The sequence below is a fragment of the Drosophila ananassae genome, chromosome 2R, assembly GCF_017639315.1.
Source record: "Drosophila ananassae strain 14024-0371.13 chromosome 2R, ASM1763931v2, whole genome shotgun sequence".
Classification (NCBI taxonomy): Eukaryota; Metazoa; Arthropoda; class Insecta; order Diptera; family Drosophilidae; genus Drosophila; species Drosophila ananassae.
Genome location: NC_057928.1, coordinates 9,147,769 through 9,170,848, shown reverse-complemented (window position 1 = coordinate 9,170,848; position 23,080 = coordinate 9,147,769). Strand labels below are relative to the sequence as shown.

The window sequence follows — 23,080 nt, the reverse complement described above, 5'->3', positions numbered from 1 at the left end:
CGAAAAGGGGGAACTCGCCTCTTTCGGCTTCTCCCCCAAAAAAAAAACAAACCCCAAAAATAAAAGACTCTTCTCGATGGATATTCTTCTCAGTTGCATTGCGCTCGCGATTACGTGCAACTGTTCTGATCGGTTGCACTATTGGTTTATTTTATTTTTTTTTTGTAGTTACTATACTATATATCTCCTGAAGGGAGGACTAAAATTCTTATAATGTTCGTTTAAGTGCAAAAGTTCGAGTAGCTAGTTATCCCCCATCGTGTTGTCTTTGTTTTCGAATCGGAAATTATCTGAAATTTTACGTAAAGTTTCCAACATAACCTACAAAATTATCCGTTGTTGAGTGTTTTGTGAATCAAGTTAGAAGATAGAAGAGATATTCTGTCATCCCAAATCCCAGTGTAAACATCAACAAGAAAATGGATCAGTAGAATGAATGGGAATGTGCCCAACTGATAGGCACAAGTGTCAACAACAAAGCGAAAAGCGGCCAAGAACCAAAATTTGGTCATAAATTATTCGGGACAAGTGCAGTCCGCCATGAATCTGTACACCATATACGATTGGGTAAGCCCCCCAAGCGCCACATTTCATTAAAGTATTAACCCATTTTGCCTGAAACATTTGTCATTGCTTTTGGGGAACGCTTCCAATACGATCCACACAAGGCACAGCGGCGTATCCAACAGAATCCAATCCACAAGCGGAGTGTGTCGGTGTTCGAGTTTGTTTACGAATGAAATCGAAATTGAATGCGCCTTTGAACTTTCGATTAGATGGCCACAAGGCCCTTTTAGAATAGTTTCAACAAACTACAGTGGAGGCTGCTTTAAAGGGATTTTTGAATAGAAAGGGAGTTAGAGTTTATTACAAAATATTAGAATTATGGAGATGTGGATTTTTTTTAAAGATTTAAAAGTCTATATGTTCTCTAATCTTAATCTATTAATGAGATGGTTTTCTTAAATCTAAGATATAGGAGTTTTTTTGAAAAATTGAAATAGAAATTTATTAAAATTAAGTCTATAGTTTGGAATAAAAAATATTATATTTAGGAGATTAATAGGAGAAGCCAAAACCCTCAAATTAAATTGGTTTACTTCCTTTCTTTACCCTTATAAAAATATGTTGTTTATTTGAGAAGTACATAAATAACTCTGTGCCCTTTATGGACTGTCACCTGTACAGGAATTCTGGGCCCTTATCAACATTGCTTCATCAACATTCCGGCAACAAATGTTGCCTGCACACCCAAGCAGATAGGAAAACGGAGGTTCGATGTATCCGAAGCTTATATACCCTGTATATTTAATCAAAAAACTTTTATTTATTTTTATATCATACAATATAGATCCTATTTTGATCTTTTATAGTTATAAAATTGATTAAAATCAAAATAGGGCAAACATAATAGATTTAAAACTAAAGTATATAGAACCATCATCGTTATAAACTCTAAAGAAAATCATACAGAATATACTCACTATATAAAGTCTGAGCTGCCTCCTGTTAAACCCATAATACCCTATAAACCAGGGTATATAAACGAACCCGCATCGTTTATGTTCCACATATAAATTTTCTTTATAAATAAAAAATGGGAGCGCACGTTCGGTGCACGGAACCGCTTGGAACCGCGCACGGTTGCAAATTTCTCTGGCTCTCCGCCGGCGCTCTTTTCCATCGCTTTTCTTTTGATTTTCCTCGGATTGAGTGACTGATTTCAATTGAATGCCTCTTCGGTCGTTTTATTTATAAAAGAACTTGCACTGCAGGCGGTCGCGCAGCTCCACGTTCCGGCTCCCCACTAATTTTTACTCCTCAATCTCCCCAACATAAAAGTGCAGTTCATGTGCCTTTAAAGTTTTTGCCTTTCTTTTTTCTTAAAAAAAAAATTTACATTTGTGTTGAAAATTTGCACAATGTGACACATAATAGGCTAGTAAATATATGGACTGTTTTCTAAGTGACCGTAAATTGCATTTAATTGAGATAACTTCATCGTGGAATTGGATCGAATGAGGAGGAGCGAGTGCATCCATCGAAATGGGGAAATTGCATGTGAGTTTGCGTGGAAAAGATCTCGGAAATGTGATCTTTGACAGCTTATGGTGACATTTGAAATAGTTGACACCTTGAGTGTTAATTTCATCAAAGTTTATATGATAATGGGGGAAATTCTAGGCCCCAGAATCTATAGGGGTAGAGGTTCGAACTTCAAACTTTATTTTCCTTTTTAAAGTTCAAATGTTTTTTAAAGCTCTTTATTAGCTTCTTTATCTTACTACTTATGCTTTATAAATTAAATATTTAAATAATATTAAAATACTACAAATTATGTGATTTTTATTACGTCGTTCTTTAAATTTTTCCCAAATTTTATTGACAACTTTTCGCCTCGGAAGCCCATTAATCTAATCATTTTTGCCAATATGCGTGTCTTTATTGAAGGTCTTATAGGGAATATCTCATGGAAAATCAAAGGGAACAACGTAGCACCATTAATTCAGACATTGGGCTAGGTCCTGCGCCCTTTTCATCCTTTCGGCTCTGTGGGGAGTGTTGTTGTTTGTTATTAGTTGGCTGGCGAAGTGCAAAAACCTCAGACGATCCGCTCTAAATGTGTGTCACACCCAAACAACGGCCCCAACGGCTGTCCCAACTATAGCAACAAATTGAAACTGTTGTTGTTTTCTCCTTGTATTTTGGACAAGGAGCTGGAAAACTTTCGATTTCGCACGCACACTCGAAGAAAGGCCCGTTGCCATGACTATGATGGCAAACTTGTTATCCCGATTTGCGTTCGAGGATATTTTTCTGGGCTGGGACTTCCTGCCTGGCGCCTCCCATTTACATTCAATGGGACAAGTTCAAGGACGTTCAAACGGCAGAGGATTGGACAACTTTAGCCGCAATAAAATAATCTTTCCGCTATAATTCTGAACTGAAAACTTTGTCAACCGTTGCGACCTGACCCACATGGCGTATGAGTTATATGCAATTGGGTGCCAGATGTTTATGCAAAAAATAATATGATTTTATGGAATTTTGTAATAAGGCCTTTTATGGTATGGGCTTAGAATACTGTAGGCTTTATTAGGGATTAGTATTGGGTTTCATATAGTCTAGAAATTGAACAAAAATTAATGAAAAAAGTGGCGATGCATCGCTTCGTATTTCAAATTAATTTTTTCATTTAATTTTGTTTATTATTTCACCGTCAAATGCATTGCTCTGACACATGCCCAGAATTCGAAAGATGCACCCCATCTAATTGGATCTCCAGCTGTGAGAAATGTAATTGGAAAATGCCCAAATATTTCCACACTCTATACGGGAGAACGGATGCATGTGTGGGCCACGTTTCGAACACCTTCGAATGGATATATAGATCACTCAAGTGGACAGAGTCGTCTTTCTTAATTAATGTGGGCAAGACTAAAAATAATTCAAGAAATTCTCATACATGTGCAACTCCTCCGCGGAAGGAGACTTTATTACCAAACATAAAGATGCCTCAAATGTTTCTAATTATAATTTAAAGGGAAACCCAACAACCGACGCAGCTGCAATCCATCAAAGTTCTCTGGACTGTGGGTGGAATTCCTCCTCCATCTCCTCCTAATCTCCTAAACACTTGAGATGCAGGTCGATTTTAAATTGAAAATCTTGCCAATGCTATCTTGCGATGGCTTTTCGATCGCATTTGTTTACGTAATAAAGTCACTTTTTAATACCTTTTCGCCCAAGTTTAGTGGGCCATCGGTTAGAAGCATCCTCACAATGCGTCTCGGAGGCTGACAACTGGGTGACATCATTAAATCGAATCAAAATCTAGATTCTAGAAAATTAATTTATGGCGGCAGACGCGTGTGTGCCTCAAACTCAAGGAACTCAAGTGGCACGGCCTGGTGGCACAACAAGTGGGCCACAACACAAAATTATAACATGTTCTTTTGTTTTCATTTGTTATTTAAACAAAAAATGAATGTTTTCTTGTGTTTTCTAAGTCTTCTAAGCTATAGGTTCTATGAAGAGTGTGTTACTTAATAATATTCTCAATTGATAGTATTTTGAAACACTATTTTTTGCCAGAGTACTCATTATAATTTAATTTTATAATTTTCCATGGAAGTGTTCTTTCGAAATCAATATTCCCTTTGTTCCCCGAACTACTGCTTCCAAACTACAATTTTATGAGATATTTTGCGAGTCCATAAAGCCCACTATCTCAAAAAGTTTATAAAATGCCGGAAAGCAGCTTAATGGCTATTAAAATTCCACTATTTACATTTCAGATCACTTCGCTGCTCCGTCCGCACAGCGCCAGTGTCAGCTTCAAGGCGATCGAGGCGGCGGCGGCCGAAGAGTTGCCAGCAACATCTGCGGCAGCAACATCTGGAGGAACAACATCTGCCGGCTCAGCAACATCCCGGAGCACGGCAAAGAAATCCGGCGGAGAGACCTGTTTCACAGTTGATTTCGTGCCGACGCTAGATTTTGAATTCAAGCCAACCTCGGAGCAATTGCAACATGATACCAGTGGGTCTGATGATGGCCCTGCGGCAGATTACGAGTCCGACTCCGGCGATAACGATTCCACGCACACGTACATAATCTCGAGGAGCAGCTGGACGGGAGTCACTTCGAGCAGTACCCCATATGCTGTGAGCTCCACAGATACCGCCGAGCTAATCAGAAGACAGAACAATCTCAGTCTCACGGAGGAGGATCAGTCGGTGTCCTCGTTTAGCATAGAACCACCCACCAGTTCCATGACCATTGACATGGCCGAACAACAGACCACCACCACCACGACAACCACAAGCAGTGCCGATGTGGGGGCCACCACAGTGACCACAACGACGGCCACGACCACCAGCACCAGTAGCATCGAGGAGGACATTGAGGAGGCCATCGAGATCAGTGAGGTGGAGGAGCAGCTGGAAACTCCCCTGGAATCTCTATCGGAGGCAGCTGCTTTCGCCAGACCGAAACAGCAAACGAGTGCCAAAAGCCTAATCAGCAATCCGGACGACCCGGAGGATGAAGACGAGGATGCGGAGGAGTTTCGCATTGATGATGCCCAGCTCTCTGGTGGCCAGTTGGCGCAGCACTTCCTCGTGGAAAGCGATGAGAGCTCGGAGCTCCTACCAGCCGGCTCCAAGGCGGAGGTCAGCCTCTCCTCCAACGATGACGATGACTTCGATATTAGTTTGCCATTGGAACAGAGGAAGCCAGTGCACTCGTTGCACGAAGACGAGGAGGAGGAGTCAGTCGAGCAGTCGGAGGATCACAGTTTAAGCAACCAGAGTACCACTGACGATGTCTCCGAATTGGTGGAAGAACCAGTCCATGGAGGGGAAGACAAGACAGACGCCAGTGGCCATCAGGATACTCTGATGGACGACAGCCAGGGGACCGAAGAGCAGGATCACTCGATGGAGGAAATAGTGGCCACCAATGAATCCGTCGAAGTGACCTACGAAGCCGAGGAAACAGTCAACACTTCCCAGAAAGCAGATTTGGTGACAGATCTGGATGAGGAGCCCGGAGAGCCGGTCAAGGAGGTTATCAGACCCACATCTACCGTGGAGACCCTGAAGCTGCCACCGCTTTTGGAGTCCCGAGTGATGGAGAACAAAGCGGCCAAAGCTATGTCGACTATGCATCTGCAACCAGAACTGATGGAGGCCCTGGAGGTGACCATTCTGGAGGCTAGTGAGGAGTTTGAGGATGATGAGGATGACGAGGAGAGCTCCTTGCAACTGATGAAGCTGCGTCTGATGGCCATGAATCAGCAGATGCTTGGAGACAGTGCTCCCAAGCTGTCGCCCACGGAGGCGGAGCAGACGCAAGTAGCTGGTGGCAGTTTGGAACTAAAGCAGATGGAGCGAGTTCCACTTAATGAGTTCTCCAAGGACGTGCTGGAGGATATCACCGAGGAGAGCGAACGACAGCTCTCCATGAGCACCACCATTGAAGAGGAGCAGGACCCACCTTCGCTGTCCCTGGATGAGTCCAAAACGCTGCTCCAGGCAGGGGCAACTAAGGTTGGAGGCAGCAGTTCCAGTTTGGCCAGCTTAAACATGCTGAGGCAACTGGAGGCCAAGGTCCAGGAACTGCACACCCAGCTGGAGACCAAGGACAACTGTCTCGCATCCCTGAACCTTCAATTGGAGGCATCGCGAAGGGAATCCAGTGCGGGTCCAGCGTCGGCCAGAGACACCAGCTCCTTGATGACCAACTCCACGGAGTACCGTACGCTGCAGGATGAACTTGGAGGACCGGTAAGTGAATTATAAACTTAATATAGCTTCATAATCTAATAATTTCCTTCCACAGACCCTGGACATCTACGTGGAGATGTCGCGCAGAGATGAAATGATTGCCAAGCTTACGGATTCCCTGCAGCAGTCCCTGAATGTGCGAGAAAAGCTCCAAACGGACGCAGATCGCCTTGGAGGGGAAGTACAGAACCTGCGCCGCCAACTCCAAGATGCCATCGAAGCTGTGAAGCGCTCGAATACTGTTTGGCCCGAGCAGGAAAGCAATCCTGGCCAGCGTCTGTCAGAAATCTCAATGGACCTGATAAGCGAAAGTGATGATGATTTGGATCGCCATTTCCTGACCGACAACGAAGAGCGAGGATCACGTAGCTCCAAAGAGAGGCAGCTGCCTAACATGCATCCCATCGATGACTTGGGTCTGGAGCACCTGAATCCGGACTGGACTCCGGCTTTCAGCAAGCAAATCGAGCAGTTCCACAGCTATCTGTTGCCAAACGAACAGCGCATTTTCCTGATGGTCCAACGCAAGTTCGACGACTACTTGAGCCAACAGCTGGCCCTGTGCCGGGACCAGAATGCCCAGGAGCTGAAGATCGCCCGGGATCAGTGGGAGAGTGAGAAACAGAGTAGCGAGCAATCCCAGCAAGTGGCTCATGCCAAGGAGATGGAGGAGTTGCGGAAGTACTTCGAGCACAAGTGCGCCGACCTGGAGAAGCAGTTCTCCGACGATGTCTTCTCGCACAAATCCCAGAACCTGGGCGGTGATAGCTCCTCGGAGTGCTCCGAGGTGGATCAAATGCCAGAGGAGATGGTGGTGCCTGCAGTATCTTCCAAGGAGCCATCGCCACGGAAAAGGAAACGGGCAGAGCTGTTGCTCAGTCCCAGTCACCGTCAAATGACGCCATGTGGCCTGGATTCTTTGGGGGAAACAAATCAGAAGGATGAAGCTGGTCGAGATGTGAGTGGGAGTTTTGGATTTATTGGCTTCCTAAATTATAATTTAAATATTTTTCCTCTTTTCTAGAACACTTTGGAAGTGGCTGACCTTAAGATATTCTACCAGACCCATATCCACGAGTTGAAAAGAGCTCACGAGGATCAGGTGCGCAAACTGAACGATCGCCTCAAGTTCTATGAACGCCGGCAGGGAGATGATGACTACAAGGTTGGTAAACACATCTCAAATAGTCCTTAAAATATACTAGCCTGTTTTGACTAACTGATCCTAACCGTGCATGTTTACTCTTGTTTTCGTTCTCCAAACTTTATAACCCAATTAAATGAACTAAACCCATTGTAACTACCTGCAATCGTCACCCGAAATGCAAAACTAACCCAGCCTGAAGCCCAATCACCCGCTCGTACCTGCCCGGAACTGGAATCCGCGGATAAATCATCCCCCGGAGGACTCGCCAACACCTCCCTCATCATCATCGACGAGGATGAGTTGAATTTTAATAACGAATCTCAGGTTATTCAGCGTATCATCGAGGAGTACGAGCGAAGACTGCAGGAGCAGTTGGCTCTGGCCCGGCAGGACATCGCCAATGAGCTGGAGCAGCACATTCAGGTGAGCGGTACAGGCGGCAAGGTGCAACAGGGCATGTGGCATGAATTGTTGTTCAACTTACTGCACGTTGTGTTCTATGTTTTTTTAATAATTTAAATTATATAAATTATATGTTTCTTTAAGAAATTTGTTTCTAAAAAATGGTTTCAAAAGTGAGAGTTTTAAATTGTAAGCTTTTAAAATATATATTGTTTGAAAACCCTTTTTAAATATAAGAAACAGTAAACATTTGTCTGTGATTCACTCTAATGATTAGAGTTTTATCTTAAGGTATCTCTTTAAAAAAGAAACTAAACTCTTTCGGAGCATAAATTATTTTTAAACGCGGCGCACGCAACTTGGCTAGCAAGAAAAAAACGTGCGAAATTTTGTCAAGTAGCCAAAAAGCGAAATTAAAGCAAAAAAACAAAAAAAAATAAAATAAAAACCAAGGAAAACAGAGCAACATTAAAATCATGCTGCCACAAAACGTGTGCCAAAAGAACTTTCAACTCACTTTGAATTATGTAGCATTAAATCTGTGTGCTCTTTGATACCTGGGGCTGTGTCTATTTATACCTGGCAGTCAATGATCCCCTCCGGAACGTTGACAGACGGCCCAATCCAATCCTTTCCAGCAGAGCCCCATCACTCGCCACTACCTTACCAAATATGGTGGCCACGTGTCCCCAGAGTTGGGGGAAGGAAGTGACTATATGGATGGATAAAGACCTCCCTTTCGATGGCGCTTCTTGGCAGAGACATTTCTGTGTTTCTTTTGTACGGAACCAAAATAAATCCAACGAAGGTCAGACGACTGGATAGTGGGGATACAGTAGATATTGGTATAAGGTCACGGGTTTACTTGGGATTCAGAGAAACAAATTAATGTAATAATAGATAATAGATTCATTTTTTAAAGAATTTAAATCATTTTATTTAAATACATTTATAAGAGCTATTTTTACTTTTATTTACTGTACCATACCTCACTATACAAATAAGTAAAAACACCAATTTGCCTGCAAAACCCCACCACTGTTCAAAAAATATTTACCGCCCCACTTATGCTGTCAAAAAATAGTCTTTTATATGTATCAGATGGGGGCTATCTTTCTGTTTGCCAACAAAATTTGCAGACATTCTGCCGAAGATTCTATAGACTATACAAACAGAGTGTAGTATAGCCCGCCAAATGTTATTTGAATGAAAACCATGTGCTTGTCCTGTTTGTCAAGGCATTATATTATTTATTTCACACCAAATTCACACCAAAGATCATAAATTCAAAGCCGGAAGTGTGAAGACTGGCTCAAGTTGGGGATTGAAAATAATGGGGTAAAGTGGGGTTTATGTCTTCCTCCCCCAGAGAGAATTGGAGTAAATAAATAGAGAGGAGTTCGCTGTCCGACTATTTCAAATTAACGCTCATAAATTTGAATTAAATTCAACACGCACAGAAAGAGAGAGTGAAAAGAAAGCAGTGAACTGCTTGAAGAACCCTGAAAGCAGTGCAAACTACTCTCCCCTCGTATAAAATTTGACTGCCTGCTTCAAAATGTGCTCATTCTTTTGCGTTATTTCGATTCGTACGCACGCTTTTCAGTCGAGATCGGATTTATTCAAATATATTTAAGAAAAACGTTTTTTTTCAGAGAAGAAGAGGGAGAACTCAGCCTCTTCTCTCCTATATGTGCTATAGAATCTATAGATCTTAATGATCTTCAAGTGGTTCTTGTGAAAAGTGAAATAGGCAAATCATTGCCACAAAAGCGGAAAAAATACTTGTGCATACAAACAATCAAATTGAGTTATCATTGTGTCCATTAATTGGAAATTTGTGTGAAATCGCCGCGTCTGGATTTAAATTTTAACGGATTTTTAAGCAGGAAACTCCCCATCTAGAAGGAGAATAATTAGAGTAAGCAAACTCAATTTTTTAAGAGTCTTCTTCAGTCAAAATGTCCATCACTCAAATTCAAAAAAAAAACTCCCCCAAAAACACAGACTAAATAAACAAACAAAGTATGCACTTTGTCAAAGATTTGTCTTCTTCCAATCGAACTCGAAAAGTCGTTGCCCTTTCTCCCCAAAAAACACAGAAATTAAAACCGAAGAATTCCCATTTCCAGGCGCATTTTGTTTCGGTAGGAGTTTATTTTTGTTTCAGGCGCAAAATTTTTGGACTCTCTTAGTATCTTGGATATTTATTTGGTTTATATTTAGTCAACTTCCCGGGTTTGCTTCTTAAAACGGCTTTAAAAATGAATATTATGATTTCCTTTTGAGATTTCAAAGAAATTTTAATTACTTGGAATGGAATGACTGCCTTTAATAGAGAAAATGAAACTTAGACCCTTGTAAAGTAAGCCAACTGGTCTTGGTTAAGTGAATTTTAATTAAAAATGCCAAGGACTTGGAAACGCCTCCAAAATTAAGCCATTAGGGAAATCAATTAGCGCTCTCCTATAAAATGAATCCCTCAGTCCGAACTTGGATTAATCAAAGTTTGAAAGTGAAAAATGGACTACGATCTTGTGCGACCAGTGCGAATCCTTACTGGTATTCTGCGGGTTTTCCGCCTATGGCCCAAGGATGACACCTTGGCGGGAGAGGACTGGGCCAACTGGAAGGCATATTCGCTACATGTGCCCTTCACCCTGCTCTTTGCGGCCTCCATGTGGGTGGAGGTTATACTGAGCGACGATATGCAGCATACCTCCGATGTGCTGCTAATCTGCCTGACCACCACAGCCCTGGGAGCTAAGATTCTAAATAATTGGAAACTGTCCCATGTGGCCCAAAGACTCCTCCACGAATGGAGCACCCAGGACCAGTTCAAGCTGAAGAGCATGAAGGAGGTGGAAATGTTTCAGTTCGAGCACCGCCGGTTCACCAGAGTGTCCATCTTCTACATAATGAGCAGCTTTGCAGTCATACCGTTTATATGCATTCAGCCCCTGTTTGACTTTCCCAACAAGCTGCCGTTTTACATGTGGACACCCTTCGACTGGCAAAATCCGGACCTGTTCTGGTATACCTTCATATACCAAGTCATAACCATAACTATCGTTTGCATCTGCAACGTGACGTTGGATGCCGTCAACTGGTATCTGATGTTGCATCTCTCACTTTGCTTCAGGATCTTGGGCGAGAGATTGACGTCCCTACGCCACGGGGATAAGAATGTTCGGGAAAAGTTCCTGGAGCTGGTGAGACTTCATCAGGGTCTGAAAAGGCAGGCCAGGGACATCGAAAACTATGTGTCGAGGAGCACTTTCACCCAGATATTGGTCAGTTCCCTGATCATCTGCTTCACCATCTACAGTATTCAGATGGTGAGTGGTTCGAAGGATAACCGGAATCAGCTCCTAACTTTGTTGATAATTGTAGAGTCCCATCAAGCAGGACTTCGGTAGATTCTATGGCATGGTTCAGTACTTGTCCTGCATGGTTATGCAAATACTTATTCCCAGTATTTACGGCAACAATGTTACTTATTCAGCTGACAAGTTACCGAATGCTCTGTACAACTCCGATTGGCCAGATATGAGTCCTCAAATGCGTAAATTCGTTCTCATGTTTATGATGTATCTGAATCGACCAGTGATCCTCAGAGCCGGTGGCTTCTTCGCAGTGGGACTGCCACTCTTCACAAAGGTTCTCAAGATATGGGTTTAGAAGTTAACATTTTTAAAGTTATCCCTTTTTCAGACCATGAACCAAGCCTACAGCCTACTGGCCTTGCTGCTCAACATGAAAAAATAGAAAGAAACCACTCTCAGATTTCTATTTTGGATTTTAGAGCATATATTTCGCAGCTCGTTTGGAGATTTATTGCCGCACAACTCGTTATGCAAAGATCTAAAAATATATAAAATATATGTAGTAGCACTGCACCAAGTACACGTATTCCTTCACATATATATCGTACTATATGCTTTGTATGCAGCTCGAAAAATTTGCAATTGCAAGTGACGAAAATAAAATTCAAATTTTTTCACGATTTTGAGGGGAAACTGCGCCGGGAGACTTTGGGAAAACGTGTGGTTTCCAAATAAACACTGAGGGGCCCAGAATATTTACATACAGTGCGTTTCACATACATAGGAATGGATTTCTCTTCTAAAATATTTGAAAAACTTGTGAAATGATTTTAAAAACTTGTAACTGACTGTAAGCCTACGTAGAGCATTGAGTAAATATTGTAAGTTGTTGAAAACAAAGAATAATCACAATCGCCCGGGATCACGACCCCTCTATATGAGTGTGAGTGACTGAGATGGGTTCCTCATGTGCCGCCAGGGCGATAAGAGAGTTGCAATGATAATCCAATAAAATCGTCACTCCTATGCCTCAAACTGTTTTTATTCAATTGTATTTAATGTGGTTGAATCATTAAATACTCTCAAGTAAAAATATATACATATGTGGGAGTGCAGCACGATCCGAAAATAAACTTCAGTTCCCAACCAGAGTTGGGGTTGATTTTTATTAAGATTTTTGCATCTCCGCCTCGGCTTCCGTCTTTGGCACCACCCTCAAGGGAATAACTCAAAATAAGATTCGAAAAACCCAGAACATCATGTAAATATTTTGAGTTAAAGCCATAAATATTTATGTGAGAAAAGTTCCCCCAAAAGCTTCAAGCTTTCTTTTAATTCTCAATGCAATATGCAACCGAATGTTGCCACAGATTTTCACACATTGTTCATAAACACAAACATTAATCGACGTAAACAAATTGCACTTTTTTGTTGTAGAATTTGCTGTCGGAGAACACCGTGGACGATCAGCATTGGCCCAAGGAGCTGATCTTGCTGCGGGAGAAGTTTACGGCCAAGAGTCAACTGGAGATTACTCAGCTGAATATTAAACATGCCGACGAGGTGGGTATTCTGGCGATTAATGCAAAATATTGTTTAATAAAAAACTAAAACGTTTTCCTCCAGATGTCGCGCCTGAAATTGGAATACGAGAAGCAGCTCAACCGGAAGAACAAGCGTCACCTCACCTTCGATGCGGCCCGTGACCTGGAGCAGGTGATCTGCGAACGAGATGGTCTCAGGGAACTGTCGAAGAGTTTCCGCTCCGTGCTCTGCCGGCTGGCCAAGTGCGTGGCCAACTGCGAGGAGGATCTGAATGCCACTCTGTCGGAGGAGGTGCAGCGTCTGCTGCAGCACAGCCGCAGTCAGGATGGAGGCGACGATCTGGAGGTTACCCTCAGCAGCTCCCTGAACAACACCAAGCAAATGCTCCGAGTGCCGGATGTGCACAGCCTGCTGGAAGTGGTCGAGGATCCCAGTTTGCTGCAGTTCATCGACAGCAAGAGCAACGAAGAGCCCAGTGAGGACTTCGACTTGAACGACTGCCTGGAGAGGTTGAAGTCGGAGGCGTCGTACCTGCTGCATTTGTCGGAGGACTTGCACAAGCAGCGTCCCCAAAACGATGAGTCCCTGGAGCACGTGGAGGAGCAGGAGAAGCAGGAGCATGAGCTGTGTTGCGAGGCAGAGGATGGCCTGAAGACTACAGCTGCTGCAGTGCAGCAGGCGGTGCTTGCCAAATTTCTGCGCACCAACTCCCTAAACGACCAGCAAATGGGAGTGGCCAGCCAGCGGAAGAACAGTAACCCGGAGGCGGGAAAAACCCATACCTCTCTGCCTCCGGATCTTCAGCAGCATGCCGGAAATGCTTCAGAGCTCTCCTTCCAGCTGGTGGAGCTGAAGAACCGCTTGATCAAGTCGGAGACGGATCGTCAGAAACTGCAGCAGCAACTGACCCACACCATCGACCGGAATGCCGAACTGGGCCAGGAGCTGCAGGCTCTGAGGGACCAGTTGTCGCAGCTGAATTCCCTAAACCACACGGACTACAACGAGGGCTATGGCCTGGGAGCTCTGAAGAGCCTGGACCAATCGTCAGCCAGTTTTGCTGCCCTCCAGGAGCGAGCCCGCCACCTGCTTTCCTCCTCCCCCGTAAAGGAGCAGCCGTCAAGGGACCAGGCCAATTCCACTGTGGTGTTGCTCCAAATGATTGAAGACTTTTGCCGCGAGGGTGACAAGGTGGTCGAGTGCGGCAAGAAGGATCGCGAAGATCTGCAATCTCAGGTGAGCATAGGACAAATCTAGGATTACTTTTTAGGGTTTTACCCCTTCCCCCTGAATAATTTCAAGTGCTAAACGCATGATCCGTAAACTTGTTTAAAATCCCAATTAAATTTCGAGTAGTCTGTAAGCCAAGTATATGAGCCAGGTTTTTATGAACTTACCAACCAACCTCTGAACCAATCCCACCTACCTGCATACACCCACAAACACAGATCGATACCGCTGACAAGCAGCTGAAGGATACAAGGCGTTTCCTGGAGGATCAGGCCGCCGAACGCGAACAGGAACGTGACGAGTTCCAGCGCGAAATCGAGCGGCTGAAGGCTCAATTACGTGACAAGGAGAAGGAGCACAGCTCCTATGCCAATGCCTCCGAGGAGGTGAGTCCTCAATCTCCGTTCTCATCCAGGATCCTATCGATCTTGTTCGGAATCTTGGTTTTGTTTAATGGGCTTTTGGATTGCCTTTCGTTTCTGTTTAATTTTTTGCCTGGGTTTACGAAATCTTCTTCTGTATTTCTCTATCTTTTGATTATATTTCCATAGTCTTAGTTGTTATATTTTTTTAAGTTTATTAAATAGACATATATTTAAGATTCCTTAGCTTGTTTTCTCCTCTTTATTAACTGTTTATGTTGCACCTATAGAAAATACTCACAAATATTTACTTACAAAATCGCATGGGGCACCTGTTGGGCATAAAGTCAATGTGAATCCCCCTTGGGGGGCCTACTCTTCTTCAATGGAGCCAAGGGCAGCATGTATTTCATTCTGTATATACATATAAGTATAGCTAAAGCTTTTGTAGCCATGTGCCGACATATTTATAGACCCTCGGATATACGCACTTGAATGTTTCAATCGGATTCCATTTAGGAAAGACACCTCAAGTTTAAGATCTCCGGGGGGTTCTCTCAGAATCTTTTCAATGTCACTTTGGAAGAGTGTTACAAAATGCCTGCGATAATTTATAAGTGTGAATGGAAGATTGATTGCAACATTGCCACATTTTTAATGGCTTATAAAGGGGACTATTATTGGTTAAAGATTAAATACTTTAAAGCCTATTAATTTTTTAAAAATTATATTTTGTTGTCTTTTAACCACTTGATGTGCACTAATCTATTTGTGATTCCAAACCTTCTAATGTTTATATTTAAAACTCTTTGCATGCACCTAACAAAATTCAACCCCAACTGCAATTAACTCAAAACTGTTGCACTTGTTACCCCCTTTTTCCCCACTGCGTGTGCACTTCTCCAAAATTAAGTCGAATTTAGCGAAGAATAAGCATGTAAGTTTGTCACTAAACTGAAAATCAGCACCACACTTTCATTCTTCACAACGCACCACAAATATTTAATTTATTTATTAAAGAAATACTAATTTATAATTTAACTCCCATTTAGTATGCCCAACTGGAGGTCCAGTTGAGGGAAGTCAACCTCCAGCTCAGCGAATCCAATGCCAAGCGGGACAAATTCGAGGTGGAACTGAAGGCCTCGATCGACAAGATCTTCGTCCTTCGGGAGATCATCTCGGAGCTGGAAACCCAAGTCCAGACCAAAGCCTTGAATGAGCAAGTGCTGGCCGAAAAGGCCAAGCAACTGGAGGAGTATGTCAGTCTGCAGATTCGGGACAATGATGCACTGCAGCAGGAAGTTCACAGCCTGAAGACCGACATCGGCGAGGGCTACCAATCCAGGATTCGCCTGCTGGAGGAGAAGTTGCAGCAGGGAAGGACCAGCGGTGAACAGAGTGCTGTCCTGGGGCAAGTGGCCGAAAAGCTGCGAGACATTGAAACTACTCTGGAGCAGAAGACCAAAGTCCTAGAATCGCTGCACAACTCCAACACCGCCTCTAATTCGTGCAGCTTAAGTGTCACGGAGGACGTCTCCTGTCCTGGAAGCAGACCCGTGACTGCAGACGGTTCCCCCTCCCATCCTCTCACTGTTGAAGGCGTCCAGCGGGTAACCGAAAAGCTGGACAAGCACACCAGGGTCGAGGAGGCGGCTATCAAGAGGATTCGTGACCTGGAGATGCAGGTCCAACAAATGCGCGCCGGCTGTGTGGTGAGTAACTCAACTCGGTGTGTGTCTTTGCTATGTTAAGTTCGAAAATTGATAGGTTGGTAGCCTGGCTAAATCAAAAATTTAAATCTATTAGGTAGGTTTTTTAAGTAGGAAAATCTCACCCAACAAACAACAAGATAGTTTTAAAATTTAATTTGGAACGTGAAAAATGTAAAATACAAAATATGAAAACCTAATTAATTTTTAGCCTAATTTTTTTTGATTTCTGGAGATAATATGAAGAGAAAAACTCGGATTACCCAGTATTCTTTCGAGATCGACTACACAATTTTTAGTGGTTTTCTTGAGGGACTAAATCCGCCTCGCTTCATGATTTTAGATAACTTCAGTGCGGAAAATATCGTGGGCTATGAAAATGCCTTGTTCCCCATTATGAAGCAAGATGATCTGGGAAAAGTTTACAGGTACTTCCTCCTCGCACTGCAAACTGCCGTGGACGTAGATCAGTACTCCACCATCACAGGTGGGCTGCGAGTCCACGGACCTTATTATTCGATTGATCTTTTGTACCGGCAGATTTTTTAACTTTTCACTTATTTTTGGGCCACGAATCTGCTCGCCCTGGAAACTCAACAAGGAGCTACTAGAATTATAGCAATTGCACAGTTCCTCTCGCTTTTCAGGATCATCAAAAAGAGTGTAGTACTGATCGACGAATAAACTGGTTATCTCCTCGAAATCACGATTTAATTCCATTCTCACGCTTAGGTTACTGAAAGATAATTTTCATTTTATTACAATTTTAAAAATAAGAAACTATTCCATTTACCAAAAAATTCTCAAAAAGACTTATATAAAAGTATTAGAAGCCTGGAAAGTGATTTAGCTGGTTCACCGGTATGGAGTGTAATGACTATAAAAACTGAAAATTGTTTAGACGCTGGGAAAAAAGGATACTTGGTTTTTAATTTAAAAATTTTCGAACTAGTGTGGTTTGTGTCTAAGACTTGCCCACCAAAAGACATTGTACGGGGTTCGTGTTTTAGCTGTGTTTGCTTTGAATTCAACGCTTGGTTCTATATTTAAATTGTTCTTCTCTCTTGTGATAACTCGTGAAACTGAGCATCAAGAACGATATTCTCTGGCTTGCACTCTATCAAAAAATATCCCTCATTTGCCTTCAGAATGGCACTGTGAACGGTTCAAAACGGGAGAAATGTCTTCTCATAAATTGATAATGTTTTTGAAACGCTAATAGCACAAACATATGTGAAAGATATACATATATCTGTATATAAATAAATACATTCAATTAAAATTTATCTGATAAACCAAGAATAATACGCTAAAGATACCCAAAATGTTTCAGTTCCCGAAGATTGTGCCCAATTTTGGGTCACTGCGAGTGAGTTTTTCGAGCGAAGATTTTAATATCCGATCAAGGCTACTCTTTTGTGAATGTCAATTGGCTGCGGGGATGGATGTGTTTATTTGTTTTGATGAATTCCGAGTTGGTTCAGTGTCATAAAATGAAACTACATATAAATAAAATAATTGAATTTGTTATGCCGCTAGTTGTCATAATATTTTCGCCCAGGCCTGATTTATGGTGCAGAATTGTGGGAATTTGGCACACAGTCTGGTGGCTCCCAGTTCCCTGTTTGTTCCACTTCGAAAATAGCTGCAATATGTAAGTGCGTTATAGTTTCACGCCTATTTCCGTGCCACTTGAACTGCCACTCGAATTGGAAACAAATCACTTGGCGCCCTTTTGAAGCCTGCCACATTTCCATCACACTCCCGGAGAAGTCCACTTTTTGTCGCTTAGAAAAAGTGAAGAATGGAGATCCAAACAAACTGGAGCTTGTTTACAATGCATTCGCACTGAACCCCAATCGAAAGACTTATATGCGGTAATGCCTCAATAAATTTCTTTATGCTGTGGCTTGATGCATCCCGCTGGGCTGACAGGGTAATGGTTTATTTTCTTTTAGGGGAGAAAAGAAGTGAAAGCGAAAAAAAGGGGCTGCCGGCGATTGTTGGGGAAGCTGTGTGCATGCCCGCATAAATAAAACTGCATCAGAGCCGAGTAAACAAATAACAAGAGCGAAACAAGTACAACTTCTGAGATACAGTGCTAAAGAAATATCTAAAAAAGATAGCGTTTATACTTTTTATAGGCAGGGGCTTTAAATACTGATTCATTTTTTACAGTTTCATAAAAAGAGTTGGGAGATAAGGTTACAGAAATAGGAAGTTTATTTAAAACAGTTCTTACTTCATTTAAAAAGTTCAAATAAATATACCTAGATTAGATAAGTTAGTTAATTTTTTTATTATACCAGAACTCTCGCGGAAGACACAGCCAATCTAATTGAAGTTGGAATGGGTTAAATGCAGATGAAGTCAATGGTCAAATGGTCGGCCAATGACTGCTAAACAGACAGCTCCCACACATGGTTCTTAAATGGAAAATTGAAGCAGACAGCCAGAACTAACCACTTGACCACTTGAAATACTCTGTACACTGACAAAAAATGAATGAAATTAATAAATAAAACATTATTTAAATATTTTTAGGAACTCCAACATGAAAGGGACTCGCTGCAGGGGCGCATGGACGAGCAGACCCAAAGGATATCCACGCTGCAGAACCGCCTGGAGGAGCAACGCCAGCGGGCCGAGCAACTCCATAGGGCTGGCACCTCTGACCTGAATACCCGGGTCCATGAACTCCAGGGCGAAGTTCAGAACCTGAGCGAGCAGTTGGCAGCTCGGGACAAGCAAATGGCCACTGTGCGGCAGCAGCTGCAACGCAGCAAGGAGGAGATCATGCGCCTGGAGGCGGAGCTCACGGTGCGCACCCAACCGGATCGTAGTCTGGTGGACAAACTGGAGGCCGAAGTGCAGCAGAAAGGTGCCGAAATAGGTAAGCTGAAGGAGAAGATACGCACCGAGATGATCAACCGACTGGCACTGCCCGATCTTATGGAAACTATGCTGGCGGACAAGAATGATGAAATCGATCACCTTCGCGATCAACTGGAGGCCAAGGAGAAGGAGCTCCAAGCTGTTAACCAAGAGGGTAGTCTGCTTTCTACACCAGTAGCAGGACTAGGAGCGGGAGATGCGGGAGGAAAACAGGACTCGGGTGGCAAGTCGAGTGCCCGCACACTGAGCGACATTGGATCGATTTCAGAGTATCCAGAACCGGATGTGGACAGGAGAGCAGTGATGCTGAGCCTAAATGCTCCTGGCCTTCATATCAGCGAAGGCGCGGCTGGCTTCCTGCATCAGACTATGGTGAGTCCTAAACAAGGGTTGCTAACCTAAAACAATAACTAAAATCCCTATTGTTCTTACAGGAAACATCCAAGGAAGCGGTTGCCAATTTAACACACAAGCGCACGGACGATTTAAGTGGCTTTGTGGCTCCTTATCCAGTGAACACGTTCGAGCATCCTCACTACTTCCAGGCCCTTGGCGTTACAGCCCAGAGTAGTGATGGCCTCACTCCTGGTCTGGTGCCACGCCAAATCAACTTCTCCAACCTCACGGCAGAGGATTCCAAGCTGAAGACCCCAAGTCTCTTAATACAGACCCCAGATATGCCCAAACCAACAACGCCATCGGAAGTACAACAATTGCGCCAAAAGCTAACTCTTTTGGAGAAGGAGAAACAGCGACAGCAAAAGGACATGGAAACGAAACTGCAGGATTTGCAAAACCAACTTCAGATGGAGCAAGAGCAACTGGGTCGACAAGCCCAGAGCCTGCGCAGTCACCAGGAAAGTGAGCAGAAGTACAGACTCCGCATTGAATCTCTGGAGTCCAAGATTCTGGAGGCAGCCGCCCAGGAGGCCGCCGAACGGGAGAACCTTCGCAGGGAACTGAACTGCGTCAGTGCTGCACATGAGCAGTGCGAAGATGCAGCTGCTGCCCGTAAAAGAGAACTGGAAACTCTTAATGGCGAAGTGAAACTCAAGGCAGATCAACTGCTGGCTGCTCAGCGACGCTGCACTGAGCTGGAACTCCAAGTTCAAAGCCTAGAAAGGGATCTGGAGCGTCTCAAAAACAGCGACAATAGCTCAAAGCAGTATTCCGTGGACGAAATTGCCCAGCAGGTGGAGAAGGAACTGAACTACTCCGCCCAGTTGGATTCGAATATTCTAAAGGCCATTGAGAGCGAGGAGGAGAACAATCTGGACAAGAAGCTACTGCAGAAGGAGGTCCAAACAGAGGAGGAGCACCAGCCGGGCACTGGCAACGGCACCGATGATGAGAACTTCACCGGCGAACGGGAGCTGCTGAACCAACTGGAAGCCCTCAAAGCTCAGCTGGCCGTGGAGAGGGAACAATGTGAGACATTGAGCAAAGAGCTGCTGGGCGAGAAGCAGCACTCTCAGGAAATCCAAGAGCAGGACGTAGTGATAATCGAGGCCATGCGAAAGAGACTAGAAACCGCCCTGGACGAGGAGGATGAGCTGCACAAGCAGTTGGATCAGGAGCGAGAACGTTGTGAGAGGCTGCAGACTCAACTAACTTCCCTACAGCGAGCAGAAAGTCGCCGGAATAGTTCTCTACTCCTCAAGTCCCCCAATGATTCTCCTCGCAAGTCCCCAAGAGCCGATTTCGAGACAGAACTTGGAGATCGCCTGCGCAGTGAAATCAAACTTCTGGCGGCCCAAAACGAGAGGGAAAGGGAGCGGTATGCCGATGCCCAAAGAAGCAACGAGCGGGAACGCCAGCGGTTCGAGAAAGAGCTCCAAGAGCGGGTGGCCTACTGCGAGCGACTGAAACAAGAGATGGAGAAGCTATCGCGGGACAAGGAATCAGCTGAACTCGAACTGGAGCACTTTAATGAGCGCCTGACTCTGCAAGCCACTGAGATCGAGAGTCTGGAGGCCAGACTTGTTACCCTCCAAGAGGCGGAAACGCGAAGAGCCAACACCCGCACCCGTCAGCACCAGGAAACTGTGAAACTCCAGGCCGAGATCCATGAACTGAAGTCAAGACTCCTGGCCGCTGAAGCTTCTCGAGACTGCCTGGACCAAAAGGTCACCCAACTGCGTTTCGATGTGAGCCGCTCCAGTCAAAGGGAAGCCAAGCTGGCTGAGGCTCTGGCCCAGGCCAATGATCGTCTCGCTCACAGCACGGACGACAATGTGCCGGCGCAATTTCTGCAAAAGATGCAGGAGATCAATGCCCTGGTGGCGGAGAATACCCAGGAGAACAGACAGATGGCTGAGACTGTTCAGTTTCTGGTGGGTGAGAGGATTGCACTGCAGAAGAAGTGCGAGGAACTCGGCGGATCTGGCAATACCAATGTGGCTGAGCTGGAGGAGCGTTGCCGGCAGCTAATCGGTCGCTATCTGCGAGTGGAGTCTCACCGCAAGGCATTGGTCTACCAGAAGCGGTATTTGAAGCTAACCCTAGAAGGCTATCAGGCCAGTGAGCAGCTGGCTCTGCAGAATCTCCGCGGAGGACCTCCGCCTGTAAAGCGAAATATTAAAAAGAAGTTCAAGTAAGATCTAATCACATTTTTATTAAGACTTTAATTAATAAATTCTTTTACCAAACAGGACTGTAGCTCTGGCCATTATTGCCATTCAGCGCATCAAATATATTGGACGCATTTGGCACACTGGAAAGCGAATTGTCAGCAAGTCGGTCTTCACCATAACCCAGCAGAGGTGAGATATCCTGGGAGTTTCCAACCAACATGCTTGCTGTACATACAAAGCCTTGTCATAACCCTCATTTCTGTCATTTTCTTGTCCCCCGAAGCTCTAAGACGCCACTAGTGACGGTCAATATGAAAGTTAAGCTAAGCAAGGCCGAAATAGCCAAGAAATAGTGGCCCCAAGGTCTGACCTCCCAACTGAAAGCACTTAGATCACCTCTATTAGAATCTAAAATTTTAGCCTAGAACTTGGCCCTGTCACCAGAGTAGTTTGATTAGTTTCTTAACTTTTTCTGAAAGACATGCAAACTGGTGGTGGTTTTTAAATAAAAAGTAAATCTAATGGTGGTTGGTTTAATCCTTAATTTATTAATTCTACTTTAGTTTATTTATCTGAAAGAAGAAGGTTTGCATGTCTCGATTTATAACTCACCTAAAATTGGTTTCAAATCACCCATTAACCTTAGAATTAGCCATTGATGGATGGAAAAGTAATTAAAGATTTTTTTGTAGAAACGGTCCTGGACTTAATGTGAATGTGGCACCGCCCCCCTCTCCACTGCCAGTGCCCAACTCGAATCTACCCACCAATAGCCACAGTAGCAACAACAGCAACCTGACGGGCCGACTTAATTATGCGCCCGTATCGCCAACAATGATTAATTATGGCAACCTGCAACCGATTGTGTTGCCGTCGGATTTTGCCCTCCAAGCGCCAACAACATCGTTGCACACCACCTTCACCTCCACCAGCAACAACCACAATAATAACAATAATAATAATAATAGTAATGAGAGCAGTTTGCCCTCATTGGCCAGATTGGATTGGCCAACAATGCAAAAACCGAAAAGAGCACATGCGCGGCATCACTGACCAGATTAGGCCGCCAAATGCTCAAAAGATAGGTCTTAATTTTATTTTAAGCCATATTGAAGACACTTTATAGAATGCAGCATCCAGGATGTGGGACAAGAGATCCATTTTAGTGTTAATTACCTGTACCATTTCTCCCATCCATCTAGTTATAAGCTGTTGTAACCTATTTTAAGTGAAAACAACGCATCCACACCAAACTCTAGGCATGTAATCGTCTGTAAGTGTTATTTGTATTTACCGCCCAAGTGTAGCCATAAGCATAAACCTAATCCATATCCCAGTATTTTTGATTGGTTCGACTGACTAGAGTCGCTTACAGTTAGTTTTATTTTTTAATTGATTTGCGTTCGACTGTATAAGTTTCCTAATAAGTTGATTAAACCAAAAGATTTATTTGAACCCAGTACTCCTTGTTTTATCCTTATTATCCTTGGAATTATTCTGTAAATACATGAACGGAATGTGCCTTATAGGTGAGGACTCACTGGACAATTCAGAATTCAATTCATCAATCAAAATGTGTAAAAATAAATAGAAAGTTA

At 43.7% G+C, this 23,080-nt stretch overlaps 3 protein-coding genes across 14 annotated transcripts; 2 read left to right on the top strand and 1 right to left on the bottom strand.

The window, feature by feature from the left end:
- Positions 1-73: 73 nt before the first annotated feature.
- On the top strand, positions 74-22,944 carry LOC6493611 (pericentrin). 12 transcript variants are annotated; one of them, XM_032454187.2, is made up of 14 exons: positions 74-567; positions 4,299-6,290; positions 6,346-7,248; positions 7,315-7,455; positions 7,630-7,860; positions 12,603-12,728; positions 12,792-13,946; positions 14,159-14,326; positions 15,216-15,239; positions 15,355-16,017; positions 18,559-19,281; positions 19,344-21,502; positions 21,561-21,671; positions 21,766-21,845. In XM_032454187.2, the coding sequence occupies exons 1-14, from the start codon at positions 541-543 to the stop codon at positions 21,833-21,835; spliced, it is 8,493 nt and encodes a 2,830-aa protein (XP_032310078.1). In that variant the 5' UTR covers positions 74-540; the 3' UTR covers positions 21,836-21,845. The 12 variants fall into 12 exon arrangements, with proteins under 12 accessions (XP_032310078.1, XP_032310074.1, XP_032310077.1 ...); XM_032454183.2 differs by lacking the exon at positions 21,766-21,845 and adding an exon at positions 22,175-22,944 and having other exon boundaries at positions 75-567; XM_032454184.2 differs by lacking the exons at positions 74-567; positions 21,766-21,845 and adding exons at positions 2,032-2,061; positions 22,175-22,944.
- Positions 9,770-12,583, top strand: LOC26514622 (putative odorant receptor 71a). Its single transcript, XM_014910160.3, has 3 exons — positions 9,770-11,177; positions 11,233-11,499; positions 11,554-12,583. The coding sequence occupies exons 1-3, from the start codon at positions 10,362-10,364 to the stop codon at positions 11,605-11,607; spliced, it is 1,137 nt and encodes a 378-aa protein (XP_014765646.1). The 5' UTR covers positions 9,770-10,361; the 3' UTR covers positions 11,608-12,583.
- LOC6502775 (nuclear transport factor 2) lies at positions 16,156-16,924 on the bottom strand. Its single transcript, XM_001958067.4, has 2 exons — positions 16,808-16,924; positions 16,156-16,750 (listed from the first exon to the last, which is right to left on the bottom strand). The coding sequence occupies exon 2, from the start codon at positions 16,732-16,734 to the stop codon at positions 16,354-16,356; it is 381 nt and encodes a 126-aa protein (XP_001958103.1). The 5' UTR covers positions 16,735-16,750; positions 16,808-16,924; the 3' UTR covers positions 16,156-16,353.
- Positions 22,945-23,080: the final 136 nt, after the last annotated feature.

Bases quoted from the DNA above. Each gene is read 5' to 3' on its own strand.
- LOC6502775 (XM_001958067.4), bottom strand. From the start codon at position 16,734: ATGGAATTAAATCGTGATTTCGAGGAGATAACCAGTTTATTCGTCGAT.
- LOC26514622 (XM_014910160.3), top strand. From the start codon at position 10,362: ATGGACTACGATCTTGTGCGACCAGTGCGAATCCTTACTGGTATTCTG. The intron at 11,178-11,232 runs GTGAGTGGTTCG...TGATAATTGTAG, and splicing joins CCATCTACAGTATTCAGATG to AGTCCCATCAAGCAGGACTT. The intron at 11,500-11,553 runs GTTCTCAAGATA...TCCCTTTTTCAG, and splicing joins GACTGCCACTCTTCACAAAG to ACCATGAACCAAGCCTACAG.
- LOC6493611 (XM_032454183.2), top strand. From the start codon at position 541: ATGAATCTGTACACCATATACGATTGG. The intron at 568-4,298 runs GTAAGCCCCCCA...TTTACATTTCAG, and splicing joins TGTACACCATATACGATTGG to ATCACTTCGCTGCTCCGTCC. The intron at 7,456-7,629 runs GTTGGTAAACAC...AAACTAACCCAG, and splicing joins AGGGAGATGATGACTACAAG to CCTGAAGCCCAATCACCCGC.